The sequence below is a fragment of the Hippocampus bargibanti genome, linkage group LG03 (assembly GCF_051943395.1).
Source record: "Hippocampus bargibanti isolate YZ-2025 linkage group LG03, ASM5194339v1, whole genome shotgun sequence".
Classification (NCBI taxonomy): Eukaryota; Metazoa; Chordata; class Actinopteri; order Syngnathiformes; family Syngnathidae; genus Hippocampus; species Hippocampus bargibanti.
The window spans coordinates 13,813,518-13,829,504 of record NC_142736.1 but is presented as its reverse complement, the minus strand read 5'-3'; the positions used below and the strand labels follow the sequence as shown (position 1 = coordinate 13,829,504).

Genomic DNA, 15,987 nt, shown 5'->3' with positions numbered 1-15,987 from the left:
ATTCACAATCACATCATCACCGAGTGGAAACTGAACCCAGGCGCACTGAGTGAAAGTCAGGAGAGTATACCACTGCAACATGCACGAGGGACATGATGATAATAATGAATCTGCAATTTTCATTAATATTAATTTCATGTCCATCTTTTTTTTCAATTATCCATCTGTTTTCATTCAAACTCAAATGTACATCACGTATTTGTTGAACATTTGAACTGTTGTTCTTGTCGCTAGCTTGGAAGGAATAGGGTTAAACTGCAGCTTGGATCTGGTATCTGTGTTTCCACAGCAACACGTATTAAATTACTTACAGGGTGGTGGTGTTGGACTTTAACCAGGTGGACGGACAGACCTCAGGGAATAAATTTATTCTTCCTGGAAAGAAACCCAAGTACTTTCAAATGGTAAGAACAAATGTGGTAGATTTTCAAAGACCAGCGTAGGTTTTTAATTGGACCTTGTTCTTTCATCACACAGGCAAAATTCTTTACACCGGCTCAAATCAATGGTAAGATTGCTGTGCAGCATAATTCTTTCCCTCTTATCTTGCACAAAATAATCTTTGAAGGGGACATTCAAGTGCACCCTTACAAATTGTGTTACATCAACTGCTGCGCGGCAGTCTGCAGTGAAATAGAAATAATGTGTGATATCGAATGCCCGTCACTTCCGCAAGTAAACTTGTTGGATTACAGACACTTTTGAATGGAATGAAACTGTTGACATCGGTTACGACGGAATTTTCTTTTCAGAGTTCAAGGAGTGCTTTTCATTGTATGACAAGAAACAAAAGGGAAAAATTGATGTCAAGGACCTGATCACAGTTATGCGCTGCCTTGGTACCAGCCCCACACTTGGTGAAATTGATAGACATCTTCAAGTTCACAAAATGGGTAATCAAGCAACCAAATAACAAGAGTAATTAACTTCGCCAAACATATTTGTGCAGTGACTCAAGCTTGTCCGTAGCTATTTCACTTGAACATACAAAGTACTGTACATCTAAATTGTTTTGTTATGATCTAGAAAAGTCAGCGAGTCTGGACTTCTCTACATTCCTCACCATGATGCACCGGCAAATACAACAGGAAGACCCAAAGACAGAAATTCTTCAAGCCCTGAGGATGACCGACAAACAGAAGAAAGGATACATTCAAGCCTCAGAGCTGAGAGCCAAGCTCACCATGTTAGGAGAGAAACTTACTGTCAAAGAAGGTAAGAAAAATATGCACTCGACATCAGCGACGTGCGGTGAGATTCATGGCTGGTGAGGCACTGACGTCATCACAGTCACATTTGCAAACATATGAACTCTACAGTGCAGCTTATTCACCATTTGATTGGGGACAGTTAACATGTTTTGTTTAAAATGTCATGTCAGCATTCTTTATATATACAAACTGTAGCTTAGAAAAAAATAATTTAAAAAAATGTTATTATCGTGTTACCTTTACTTATAAATGAAGTCTATGCGCTACTTGTTAGATTATGATCACCGCTCCTTCTGATGAAAGGCATCGATAACTTCTTTGTCGAAGCCTTCCTTATCTTTCTTCAGTTTTAAAAGTCTCTCTGTCTCAATGGAGATCACTGCCAATGAAGAAAGTCGTCCTGTTCCGACTGTATGTTTTCAGTCATTTCAGTGCTGACAATGACCGCTCCACTGATGCTGTAGAAGCTGGAACAGTGAGCACGAGCTGGAGCAACTTTGTCGCCTCAGGAATACTTTCAATGAGATCCTTTTGGGCCAAAAAGCTGAGAAGCTGTTGGTCTTCTTTTAATTATTATCTCCTGCTTTGATTGAAAGTCCAGTTTTGAAAAAATATTTCAATTTAGATATGTAATCCTCCATTCTGAAAATAAGGCAAAGCAACACGAAAAAATGACTGGATTGTTGCACTTAACTTGCTAACTGTTTACTGTAGCTTGCTGTCACTAATTCTATTATTCTGCAGCTGAGGGGTCGCAGGATCCTCTGGAATCACCAGCGACCCCCTGTCATGAGGCAGGAGAACTGTGTGCCTCACCTAAGCACACAGTTTTGATAAAAATAAAATAAAATAAACACTGTACTACAGTGTTTATAATGTACAGTGACTGTACATTATACACACCAGCTAAACTGTAGAAGTGTGTGTGAACACTTTAATAGCGATATGCAGAGGGACAGCAATGCGGTCTCACTGCAGAGCAAGCCAGCACAGTTAGCATAGTGATTGCGCAATCCATGGTGAGTCTCAGCCGGCTGCTGCCTCACCGCTCGCGACTTTGAAAAAAAAATCCCAAAATGGTGAAGTTAAATGGAAAAAAACTTTAAAGTACAAATCACTAAATAAAGATCACTGTTTAATTTATTTTTTCATTTGATATTTCCATGATGACAGGTGAGGCACGGCCTCACCTGCCTCCCCTGACTGCACGTCACTGCTCGACATAACTGAAGACAGTCTCCTCAAAATGTCAAATGACAAAATGTCAACCCCCCTGCAAAATGTATTTATTTTTTTCCATTTCACAAAATGAAAATACCAGTCCAACTCAAATGAAACTATAATAAAATCAAACTACTTTTGGATGTGTGCTGCCTTTAGTCTCACTTAAAAAACAAGTTTTGTTTTCCCTATATAGACCAGTTCATGTTAATTGGGCTCTACTTTATTTGTTGGTGCAAGTAATAATAATAATAATAATAATAATAATAATAATAATAATAATAATAATAATAATAATAATAATAATAATAATACATCTGTGTAAGCTCTCAGTCGTACAGGAGTGGTCCATCGATGAAAAGGTTTCTTCAGCCGTCATCTGTACTTCTTTGAAGGTGTCGGACGTTTCACTTCTTATCCAAGATGCTTCTTCATCTCTGCATTAAGTAAACTTTGTAGGAGACGTTTTCAGTAAGACACGACTCTGCTGTGGTGATGTTGGGTGATCTATGATGAGAGGCGCTTTCCCAAGCGAGCCGCTGAGCGTCCAAGATGACTTTTCAACACATGCTCAATTCCTTGCATCTTAAATGACAGTGAAATAGACGGGCTGATACTTTTACGAACTGAGGACTCAAGTTTCACAGATGCATGATGAAGCATTGCACGCAGAGCTGCACGATGCGGTGCATGTGTCTGCATGTTTGTTTTAGAGTACATTTTCAAAAAGGAATTTACTATGTACTATGTGACGTCTGAATTCATGCCATTAGAATGAAAAGTTCTGAAAGTATGAATACACATCTTGTTTGTCACACAGACGATTGACACTCAATGTGTGGCTATCTTTTCTTCTCCAAGACTTCATCCATATTTTCTCACAAAGTAACATGATGCATGCCTCGGTTTGCAAAGCTTCCATGATGTCCATTTGCTGGTAATGGCAATTGATTACTTGATTGTATTTTGTTTATTATCTGTATTGATTGCTTCTCCTCTTCATCAAGTTCAGTGTAATGTACCGTTTGTCCTTTAAGGAACAGACATCCATTTTCCAAAGCTCTAAAAGTACTGTATGTCTACTCTGCTTCTTTTTTCAGTCATATTTTCATGCACTGATTACGTCTGTGTAAGCTCTCAGTCGTACAGGAGTGGTACATCGATGAAAAGGTTTCTTCAGACGTCATCTGTACTTCTTTGAAGGTGTCGGACATTTTGCTTCTCATCCAAGAAACTTTGTCAGCAAACTAAAGTCTTACTGGTAGTTTCAGCCCTATGTATATCCCTACTGTCCAGACATGGCGGTGCCGGACTCTGCTATGATAGGTCACTGCTCTCAGGTTGGGGGGAGCAGAGGACTACTCCCTGCCACACCACTGTTCCTATTGTCCCGACTAACAACTGGCCTGACTGCCCTATTTGCTCTGGTATCACTTCATCAGCATTACTAATCCATCAGCATTACTAATCCTTACTAATCCTGTTTCGGCAACTAGATGATGCTGAAAATTCTGACATGACTCAGCCTGTCAAAAGAATTGCTGTCAGACTATATGCTCTGCAGTTGACACTCGATGAGAACATGTCGATTGTTTCAAACATTTTAAGAACATCACACATTTGGGACTTTGAAAAATATATATATGCCTATATAGAAAGCACAAAAGTCACTTGAAATACGATTTAAAATATGGAGGAAACTGACATATAATTCAGTCATGTTCAGACTGATTATTGTTCCTAAAAATTGGTTATTACAGTGACTCACTGTTTTCCTGATTTAGCCAAACGGAAAAGAAAGATCCAAAATAATCAATGTGTTAAAATGTCAAACTGAAGGCTAAAAATTAGTGTGAGAAAATGACATTGTCTATGGCAGGAAATCAGGGACTCCACAGTGGATTTAAAGTTTATTCATGCGATGCTGTGTTGGTACAGTGAAGTTTACATTAAATAAACGTGAGTCACGGTTTCCACCAAGCCATTTGTTTCAATTTAGGACACATTTCATTGCGTTCCCAGTGTCCTTGCAGACTGCCGCTCGACACACTCTGGGCTCTTGATTGGTTGAAATCGAGTTGTTGCCTTCTATGTGAAAGTGAAAATAGTTGAATTGAAAGAAGATACTAAATGGAAGGGCCGTTTTGACATACTATAATCTATCATTGTGCAGTCTTTTGGAACATTCTTTGAACGCTATTTTCTGTTTTCTTTTTCTAGTGGACGAGCTGTTCAAAGAAGCAAACATAAAGCCAAATGGAGTTGTGAACTACGAAGAATTTACCGAAATGGTTACTTTGCCACCTGTGGATTATTGATCTCAGCCAGTGTGAGGAATAAGCATGTATTTTGTTTTTCTACTTTCATTCCTTTCATCACTTTGCTGCTGTGAAATGTAAATTTCTCCACTGCGAGTGTTAGGGTAATTCGCCATACAAACATCTCTAAACATCGCTCTGTAATCTTTGTTTACATTTTGAACTTCCTCGTATGTCATATCCTGCCTTCCTTTACACGATGTCGCATTTTTATTACGTCACATCCTGTCGCGTCATTACTATGCGCCGCATAAATACTCCTGCAGCCCGTTCGTCTCTCTCTCTCCATGCACTCCCTCCTCCGCGACACTGCAATGTCTCCAGCTCTCCCAAATTAAACCAACTTTCTGTTCAAGTCCTGGCTCCCTGATGATTTAACCATCGATCTCCATCAACACCCGTCGAAGCAATGAACCAAGGGCGAACGATAAAAAATAACCCAACAGCGAGACTAATAAAGGCAAATCCAAATCCATGTTGAGATAAAGTCTTGCCATCATTATCATCTAAATGAAGAGGTTTATTTTACAAAAGGACCCAGGTAGAATCCAAAATTTCAGGCCGTGTTTCCCAACCAGCACGGTACATTGCAGGGGGTCTTGGAACCATTCAATGTTTTATGTATAACAAAAGTACTGACTGTTTTCAATCATTTTCATGATATGCACATGCTAAAACTTGTTTCCATGGACACGCGCATTTTCTTCCTTGGTTGGTGAAGCGGATGAAATCATCAATACACCACACTGTTGAATCTACCCTTTTGGAACAATAGTGTGTGTTCGGTCTAATTTTATTTGATTTTATTTTCATTTCGCTGAAACATGAAATTAAAGCAGGAGTGTGTCTATTTTTTTTTTTTATTGCAGTTGTGTTCCTCGTTCATCAAATACCTAAGTCAGGGGTCGGGAACATTTTTGACTAAGAAAGCCATAAAAGTAAAATATTTAGAAATGTTCTTCAGCGAGAGCCACGCGCGCACACACACACACGGGCGTGCGCGCGAGCCCACGCAAACGCGCGCGTGTGCGCGCACACACACACACACACACACACACACACACACACACACACACACACACACACACACGCAAACACGCGCGGCCACTTTTCAACAAAATATCAGAATGTATTATTTAAAATAACTTTGTGATAGTACTCACCGTTAACATGAATGGTTTTCTGTTCCTCGTGATTAGTAAAAATCCAGGCAAACGATCGGAATGAAATTCAACTTGCGGGTTCAGAGGCGAAGTTACTGCTAGATAGCCTGCACACAGCTCATAAGCTTCCACACTTGCTATCTGCAATATACTTCTCCCAGAAGTATGTTGATGCTAACGTTAACATGGGGCTTGTTAAAATCTCACTTCATCGATGGTGTTGTTTCATTGGAAATTAGAATCAGAACATTTTCTCTCCTCAAAGGCTAATGCTCAGGTGCATTCAAGCTGAAGTGCACTCGTGGGGCTCAATTAAAGGGGCGTTTACCTGTTTCGACTGACGGCCAGTGTCAACCAATCAAAATTGCGCTTTCCGCCAACTGCAGCCCCAACGGGATATAAAAAAAAATCAAAAAAAATCCTCGTCTCACCCACAATGGGTGGTGTCTGTCCCCATTTCAGCTCGGGTCCTCTACCAGAGGCCAGGAAGCTTGAGGGTTCTGCGCAGTATCCGTGCTGTTCCCAGCACTGCGCTTTTCTGGACCGAGATATCCGATGTTGTTCCCGGGATCTGTTGCAACCACTCGTCGAGTTTGGGGGTCACTGCCCCAAGTGCTCCGACCACCACAGGCACGACTGTCACCTTTACCTTCCAGGCTCTCTCCAGCTCCTCTCTGAGCCCTTGGTATTTCTCGAGTTTCTCATGTTCCTTCTTTCTGATGTTCCCATCACTCGGGACCGCTCCATCCACGACAACGGCTTTCCTTTCCCCTTTATCTATGACCACGATATCTGGTTGGTTGGCCATTACCATCTTGTCAGTCTGTATCTGGAAGTCCCACAGGATTTTTGCTCGGTCATTCTCCACCACCTTGGGAGTTGTTTCCCATTTTGACCTTGGGGTTTCCAGTCCATACTCCGCACAGATGTTTCGGTAGACTATGCCAGCCACCTGGTTATGGCGCTCCATGTAGGCTTTCCCTGCCAGCATCTTACTCCCTGCAGTTACGTGTTGGATTGTCTCAGGTGCCTCTTTGCACAACCTACACCTTGGGTCTTGTCTGGTGTGGTATATCCCTGCCTCTATGGCTCTGGTGTTCAGGGCCTGCTCTTGGGCAGCCAGGATGAGTGCCTCTGTGCTGTCCTTTAGGCCAGCCCTCTCTAGCCACTGATAGGACTTCTTGAGATCAGCCACTTCTGCTATGGTTCGGTGGTACATCCCGTGTAGGGGCTTTTCCTCCCATGATTGTCCCTCTTCCAGCACCTCATCCTCTGTTCCCCATTGACTGAGACATTCTCTGAGTACATCATCCGTTGGAGCCTTCTCTTTGATGTATTCATGGAGCTTGGATGTTTCATCCTGGACAGTGGCTCTCACACTCACTAGTCCCCGGCCTCCTTCCTTACGGCTTGTGTACAGTCTCAGGGTGTAGACTTGTAGACAGACTTGGGATGGAACCCTCCGTGCATGGTGAGGAGTTTTCGGGTCTTAACATCCGTGGTCTGAATCTCTTCCTTTGGCCACCTTATTATTCCTGCAGGGTATCTGATCACTGGCAGGGCATAGCTGTTTATTGCCCGGGTCTTGTTCTTGCCATTGAGCTGGCTTCTGAGGACTTGCCTCTCCCGCTGGAGGTATTTGGTCGTAGCCGCTTTCCTTGTTGCTAATTCGAGGTTGCCATTGGCCTGTGGTATACCGAGGTACTTGTAGCTGTTTTCAATGTCTGCTATTGTTCCTTCAGTGAGTGAGACCCCTTCAGTGTGGACTATCTTGCCCCTCTTAGTCACCATCCGACTACATTTCTCCAGCCTGAATGACATCCCAATGTCACTGCTGTAGATCCTGGTTGTGTGGATCAGGGAGTCTATGTCCCTTTCGCTCTTAGCATACAGCTTGATGTCATCCATGTAGAGGAGGTGACTGATCGTAGCTCCATTTCTGAGGCGCTATCCATAGCCTGTCTTGGCGATTATATGGCTGAGGGGGTTCAGTCCTATGCAAAACAGCAGTGGGGAGAGTGCATCACCTTGGTATATGCCACATTTGATGGACACTTGCGTTAGTGGCTTGCCATTGGCTTCAAGTGTGGTTTTCCACATCCTCATCGAGTTTGCAACGAAGGCTCTCAGGGTCCTGTTGACCTTATACAACTCCAAGCATTCATTGATCCATGTGTGTGGCATCGAGTCATATGCTTTCTTGTAATCAATCCAGGCAGGTTGGTATGTCGGGACCTGCAGTCTTGAGCGACTGTTCTGTCAACCAGCAGCTGATGTTTGGCACCTCTAGTATCTCTACTAATGCCTTTCTGTGCTTTGCTCATGTATTGATCCATGTGTCCACTTATCTTAGCCGCAATGATGCCTGACATGAGCTTCCATGTTGTGGAGAGACAGGTTATTGGCCGATAGTTGGTAGGAACTGCACCCTTTGAGGAATCCTTCATGATCAGGATTGTTCGCCCTTCGGTTAGCCATCCTGGGTGAGTCCCATCCATCAGCAGCTGGTTCATTTGTGCTGCTAGGCGCTCGTGGAGAGCTGTGAGTTTCTTTAGCCAGTAGGTGTGGACCATATCCGGGCCTGGTGCCCTCCAGTTTTTCATACCTGAGACTCTTCCTTGTATATCTGCCGCTGTGATGGTAACTGGGTTCTGTTCAGGGAGGTTGCTGTGCTCTTCTTTCAGAGTCACCAGCCATTGTGCACTGCTGTTATGTGCGACCTCCTTCTCCCATTTCTTTCCAGTATCTTTCAGTTTCCAGCCTTGGAGGGTCTGCTCTGCTGTTAGAACCCTGCCACTGAGCGTACACTTTCGCAGGTTGTGTTGCGAACAGCCTGTTTATTCTTCTGGCCTCATTCTCTTTCGTGTACCTCTTTAGGCGACTGGCCAAGGCCTGGAGCCTTTGTTTGGCAGTTTCAAGTGCTTCAGGTATGGTTATCTGCATGTACCTCTTGGGTATTGGCCTTTTATTCACACCTCTCTGGGTCTCCGTCAATTGACTCACATCTTTCCGAGCCGCCTTGATCTTGGCCTCCAACCGTCTTTTCCATGGTGGGTAATGAATCTCGTGGTTCTCATGGTTGCTCTTGTAGCCAAGCATGTCTAGGATCACTGATGCTGAGGTGTATATCAGCTCATTGGTTTCCGTGATCGTTCCGGTCGGGATCGTTCTCAGTGCTGCATTCACAGTTTCCATGAGACTTTCAGGTGGTACTTCACATAGCCGTTGTAATCGGTGCCTTCGTTGCCCAGTTTTCATTCTTGCCATGATCTTACCTCTCAGGTCATTTGCTGCCTCGCTCAGCATTTCATTTATTGGGGCTGGCTTCCCAATCTCATTATTCATTGGGGCTTGCCTCCCAGTCTCTGGTTGAACATCTTCCTGTGATGTGGCAGCCTGGGGCCCTTCACCTCGGAATTTGTGTTGTACCTCATCAATCTCAAGTTGTGATAGCAATTGCCGTTTGTGGATATTGGAACACTGAGCTACTAGTTGTTTCGTGGTCAACCGTGACTGTGGGTTTCGAAGTAACCATTCAGCCCCCATTCTCCGCATGTAACCCCTCTGACTAGGGTTGCTTGAGTAGTAGCATTCCAACAGAGCCTTGTTATCGCATCTCGTCCATCTCCGCTTTGTTCCAGTAGCCCATTTTTCATCAGGGTGCTCTGGTTCCCCAGCACCTGACGCAGACCTTGTTTGGCCGGGCGATGTCTGAGTCTCTCATCATTGTATGAGGTAGGCATTAGCGTGAAGGGTCTTGCCCATTGTGCTCATTTCTGCTCATTTTCTCTGCCACAAGTGGGATTCGAACCCTCGTCTCCCATATGCCAAACTGATGCCTTATCAACTGAGCTATCCAGCCGCTTCTCTCTCTCTCTCTCTCTCTCTCTCTCTCTCTCTCTCTCTCTCTCTCTCTCTCTCTCTCTCTCTCTCTCTCTCTCTCTCTATATATATATATATATATATAGTTTTATCGGCGAGCCATATGCAATCATCAAAAGAGCCATATATGGCTTGCGAGCCATAGGTTCCCGACCCCTTACCTAAGTGGATTGTGTGAAAGTAAAACTGGACGAATTATATCTCAGCAAAGTGAATCTTGCAGCATTAAGGTCACGCCTGGAATTCTCCCCTTAATTCATGAAAAAGAAGATTCCGTTTAGTGTTTACATGTCAGATTGGTTTAAATTACAATTGGTCCATTTTGCAATACCCTCATCTGATGTTTTATTTTCTAAACAATTTGTGGGAATGTATAATGTACTTTTCCACAGACTACACTCGGTGACACGATCATCTGAACCCTTTTTAAAGATGCATTGTGATTACTTTTTTTGTCTTCCAATGATTTTTTTCATGGATTTTTTTTCTGTTTTAGGAAAATCATTTCTCCTCCCAGCCCAGTGGCCCTTTCATGGCACCTTTCCACTGCAGGTTGCTTTTCTATTTTGTAATACAATAACATATTCATGTATTGGATTGGATTGGATTGGATATGCCTTTATTAGTCTCACAGTGGAGAAATTTACATTTCACAGCAGCAAAGTGATGAAATCATCATCATGCCATAAATGCATACTTGACAAAAATAAGAAAGAAGCAGTGGGGGGAAATGTTTTTATTGCAGCTCACGAGACAAACTGACCAAGTTATTTGTTGATACGTCAGATTCAAGCCACTTGATTCTTTTGCTGTGAACAAATTCGCATTCGGCAAAGCACACATATATGAACACTTAGTAACATTAGCACCAATGCCAGCACCAACGGAAGATGTAAGATAACCTGAGACGTGTGCAGAGACCACCACAGCAAGATTGAAATGTTATTGCTGTGGATGCGCATTTTTTTTAAAGCTGTTCCCTTGAGTTAAAACAAAATCACAATCCCGGGGGCTGAGAAAATACACTTCCAAAATTGGAACACAGCTTCAAGTTAATTGCGTTTCATTTGGTTTCGCCGGATAGAATAATTGATGATACATGTTCCTGTCAAGTCCATGTTAAAGTATAAGGAGCCATTAATATTCAGAATACAATGAAATTAAATGACAAGAACAAATAAAACCTAACAGCTGACAGACAAATGAGATGTATTTCTATTTGACCTGTGACATCAAACCAGTGATGGTTATCGACAACTGAGATTCGCAGGAAATTGCAGTCCAAACCCAAATGACCTTCAGAATGAATGTATGAAATATGTATATTTAGAGTACATACATTTAGAGTGAGTTTGGAATTTTGGGTTTTGACCCGGTGGTTTTCTTTTCTATATAATGTTTGATTCATGGCAGGCTGTTATCATTTGCCATTAATAAACACGACTGTGTATTTCTGTTTTTTTGTGCTGCATCAAAAACCTTCAAAACAAACTGACAGAAAGAGAATTGGGTCTGAGTTTTTGCAGTTGTCAATTTTGTTTCAGAAAATGGGCTATATATATATATATATATATATATACACAAAAATTATATATATAATATTTTGTTACATGCCACATAAGGGTGACAGTTTCCTCCAGATGTTCGTGATTCCAAATAAATAAACTGATTAAGTGATTAATAACTACCATATTTTTTTCACGATTAGGCACACCAGATTTTAAGGCGTACTGTGTATCTTAAAACTTTTTCCATACACAGTATAAGGAACATCACATTATAAAGCACACTTTCAACGAATGACGTATTTTAAAAGTTTTGCCATACATAAGGCATTATAATACACTGACTGTGCTGCCCTAAAGGGAATGTCAACAAAACGATCAAATATACGCTGAATAAACAAACGTGAAAATCTGGACTCACCCCATCCATATTTTTAATAGCACAGCCATTTTATGCAGCAGATATGCTGTTGCATATATGTTTACATTTAGATTTTATACTGAATTCTGTACTGCGTGCAGTTGTTTCTCTGAGACATTTATTTTTGGGCATGCAATACTTTGTTTCTCTTTTCAACGGCCACCCACTTCAATTTTGCTGCTGGAAATTTCCCCAATGTGGGACGAATAGTTGTTTTCTTATCTAGTTCAGTTAAACTTTAGTAATAGACTAGAACTCAGCTTTCTGACAACTGTTGTGACTCAATATTACTTCACATATTGGGTTCAGGGTCAATGGTTTTAAAGAAAATGAAGGCTTTTAGGCGTGCTTCATACACTGGAAAATATGGTCGTTCAGAGGAAACATTACTACATGTATTTTAAAAGAATGTCCAAGGCTACGTTAGAGTGGTGGTTTGTTGTCATCATCCCATCGTCCCTGAAAGATTCTTGGACTTTCCTTGAGCAACATTAAATATTGCTTTTAAGTGTAGTGCAGTGGTCATACATTAACCTTGTACTATCACTTGCATTGAGAACATTGAGTTTGAGAACTATGGACTCCAATGATGATATTTTAAATGACTCAAAATTTGGAAACTCATTTTGACATCAAATAAGCTGTCTTGCATCTTATGACCGAGACACATGTGGAATGTCAGCACCTCATTCATGCAAACGTACACATTTAATTTATGAATTCAGTCATATTGTGCCTGCAACCGCAAAAAACAAAAAAAAAAAAAAAAAAAAAAAAACAGTAACAGCTGTTTCTCTAGTTGTTTGTATATATATATATATATATATATATATATATATATATATATATATATATATATATATATATATATATATATATATATATATATATATATAGTAAAGTCTCGTTATATCGATATTCAAGGGAGCCCGAAAAAATATCGATATAACCGGGACTATCGATATAACCGGGACTATCGATATATCCGACCCTGTTTGCATGTAATTTTCTCCGTGCGTGCATAGAAATAGTATCGATATAACCGGGACTATCGATATATCCGATATCGATATAACGAGACTTTACTGTATATACACATACTCACACACAAACACATATACACATTCATATACATATGCATGTGTGTGCGTGTACGTGTACATAGTCACACACAAACACATTCACTGTGCGCGAGTGCGTGTGTATGTGTATACGTGTGTATGTACACACACACACACACACACACACACACGTGGGTGTTTGTATATTCTAGGCAGGCTACGTACATTGATGGGAGGGCGCCATCTTCTGTAGCCTTTTGTCAGTGACATTTTTTGCCATTCTGGGCAATGTATTATCAACAATGTGAAGCAAAATATTTACATTCCCTCCATGACTGCACAGTTCAGCCGGCAAAGTCTGTTGAGGTGCCAAAAATCCTCATTTCATCAATAAGTGGTTGCCTTGCTGGTAACTGATAGCTGACTGATGCTGCCGGTCCGGCCTGGCTGTCGCTTGCAAGTTTTGCAGCACTGCATTTGCACATTGGGCAATTGGCAACGGCCCAACCACTGCAGAGTCTCACAGAAGCGAGATGTGAGACGATCACGGAGACAAACTTCTCCTGTTTGGGGAAAAGACACGGTGGTGAAATTTGAGACCAAATGGATAGAAATGTGGTACAACCTTGATGGTTGACCTGGGAATTCAAAGACAACCAAGTTTGCAGTTGCATAAGAAAAAAGTCAGTTGAAAAAATACATTAAAAAAGTAAGCTCTTTTCATATTGTGGCTATCATTGTGCCACTTATTGCTTTCTATGTTTTTTTTGTCACATTATGAAGTGGCTCTCAACAGGCATTTCCATACTTCTCATCCAAAGTGCCCAGAAAAAAAATAAAAGACCCACTCTTCCCTGTTAGAATTCAAAATCTGGAGGCCAGCGGGCAGGGGGAGGGGACTTGATGGCTTTAAAAGAAGAAAACTCAAATATTTCGAAGCACTTAATGAGCTACTCAGAGTTAGCGCTGTTTTTTGAAGATATTGGAACACTTTAAAGGCCTTATAGGATTGCAATCCATGATTGAAAGTATTTCCAAGTCCATATTAGAGACGTTTTCCTTGACTAGTTTGGGAGTTCTGACAAAAAAGTAAATCTAATAGGATCAATGTATGTATCGTCTGCTTGGGGTTGTCTGGCTTTTTTCGACGTTGCATTCATTGTTGGGCATACATGAAAAAATACAATACAATCCATATTGATTTATATTGCGCTTTAACAACAGCTGAAGCTGTAACAAAGAGCATGGAAACATGGACAGCCATTATATACAGGAAATAAAGCAGTCACAAAGATAGTAGAAAGCACTAGTGAGTGAAACCAAGATCAAGTCGGAATCATGCTACGTGAAAAAAGGGGAAACATGCTGTCTCACAACAAGTGGGCACACGTATATATCCATCATGAGACATCCATTGTCTCATTGAAACTTCCAGAATTCATTGGATTGCAGCAATTGCCACATCACTTTATTATTTCACATACTTTTTTTGGAACATGATCATGCAATGACCGACGTTCATATTTTGAACTTTTTGTCCGTTGCATTCCCAAATCTATTCGGGAATTGAAAAGTGTTCGGGTTTTGTTTTTTTCTTGCCTTGGTGTGGTTTTGAAGCTTTGGTCAGACCTCTGGCAATGTTTTTCCCTCCCACAAGGGGGCAGCATTTACCTTTTGTACAGCCCCCCCCCCCCAGTACAGTAATCAGCAAACGGGAATATGGAACGTCTTCACTGAGTGATTTGAGTTGAGACGTTGTAATGTAAATGCAATCAATCAATGCAATTTTTTTTGTGCTGTAATAATAGCCGAAGATGCCTAAGTATCTATTTAGCTTAAGGACGCTTAGGATCTCAGAGAGGAGCGACAACAACCTTGCTTACTATCTGGAGTGTTTTCTACACGTGCGCTTATGCGTTATATGTGGACTTCTGGTGATTGGCTTTTACCGTAGTATGGCAATTTGGTGTTTTAGGAACGTAGTTTGTAGTCTATTCACAGTTTAAAGTGATACAGGATAGCAATGCTACACATTTTTGCATCCATTTTTGCAGTACGGATTGGCTCGGTCATTGATTTTGTACTTCATAATACAATAATAATAATACATTTCATTTATGTGCCAAATGATTCTAACAATGAGTTGACCATTATTGAAAAGCCATGTAAAAGGTCATGTACTTAAATGATCGTTTTCTTGTGAATCAATCTGTTATAAGTTTTCAAAATGCTTTTTAAATTTTTTTTTTTGAAAGAAAGTTGCAACAAGATGGCGATCTTGTGTCACTTTGTTACTTTACTTTGTGGCATGTGTACCATCCATGTGAGCCAGGAGCTCATAACAATTTCAAGTTCGAGTGCATGCTGCTACTCATTTATTCCTTCCTCTACAAATAAAACCTCCTGCGGGGATAATAATGGCAAAGGCACATCACCATGGAGGGATTTATCCACTGACAAAGATTCAGATATTTTGTAGCACACCATTGTCATTCAACAAGATTGAAAATTACAGTTGTACAAACTACAATTCCCACGATGCTGCAATTGTGTGTAAAACAATTAAAAAGTAGAATAATATTATTTTCAAATCCCTTTTCAACTTCTATTCAATTCAATACAGTCATTCCGTCATCTTCTGGATTGCTTAATTCTCATGAGAGTCACGGGGTCTGCTATCCCAGCTGTCTTCAGGCGCGAGGCGGGTGACGACATGAATTGATTGCCAGCCAATCGCAGAGCACACAAAGACTCAAGCGACAATTTCAAGTGTTTAATCAGCCTACCATGCATGTTTTTGGAATGAAAACGGAGAAAACCCATGCGGGCCTGGGGAGATTATTCAAACTCCACACAGAGAGACCAAAGCGGGATTTGAACTCATGACCTCTCCACTGTGAAGTCAGCAATGCGAACAACTAGACTACCAAGCCAATTAAACACATGACAAAAGCAATTTTCTCAAGGCAACCCCTAGAGTACCAGGCAATTTTGAGCATTTTGACTCATCTTCCAAGGCCGACAGAATATCGGGGGCGGTGACTTAGTAAACATGGATGTGTGGCAAATGAAAGATTGATTCCAGTAGAAAAAAAAAGTACATGTCATCCTTATGGCATTCCTGATTACATTTCTTTGTCATCGACATTGGAAATCAGGTGATTTTGGTTCCACCAGTGCTTTTCAATTATTTTCTGTCATGCCT

General features: G+C 41.2%; 2 protein-coding genes across 3 annotated transcripts in view; one reads left to right on the top strand and one right to left on the bottom strand.

Annotated features, from left to right (window-relative positions):
- Positions 1-305: 305 nt before the first annotated feature.
- Positions 306-11,383, top strand: calml4a (calmodulin like 4a). Of its 2 annotated transcripts, XM_088992089.1 has the most exons (6): positions 306-404; positions 478-508; positions 753-893; positions 1,027-1,215; positions 4,653-4,761; positions 10,292-11,383. In XM_088992089.1, exons 1-5 carry the CDS (start codon positions 402-404, stop codon positions 4,748-4,750), a joined length of 462 nt encoding a protein of 153 aa, XP_088848215.1. In that variant the 5' UTR covers positions 306-401; the 3' UTR covers positions 4,751-4,761; positions 10,292-11,383. The 2 variants fall into 2 exon arrangements, with proteins under 2 accessions (XP_088848215.1, XP_088848214.1); XM_088992088.1 differs by having other exon boundaries at positions 4,653-11,383.
- A 1,176-nt stretch (positions 11,384-12,559) lies between these two features.
- The window catches only part of adamts7 (ADAM metallopeptidase with thrombospondin type 1 motif 7), an 82,599-nt gene continuing 79,171 nt past the window's right edge, over positions 12,560-15,987 (bottom strand). Inside the window, exon 24 of the mRNA XM_088992077.1 lies at positions 12,560-13,345. Within this exon, the coding sequence (XP_088848203.1) occupies positions 13,170-13,345 (176 nt within the window). The 3' untranslated portion in view covers positions 12,560-13,169. The remainder of the gene's footprint in view (positions 13,346-15,987) is intronic.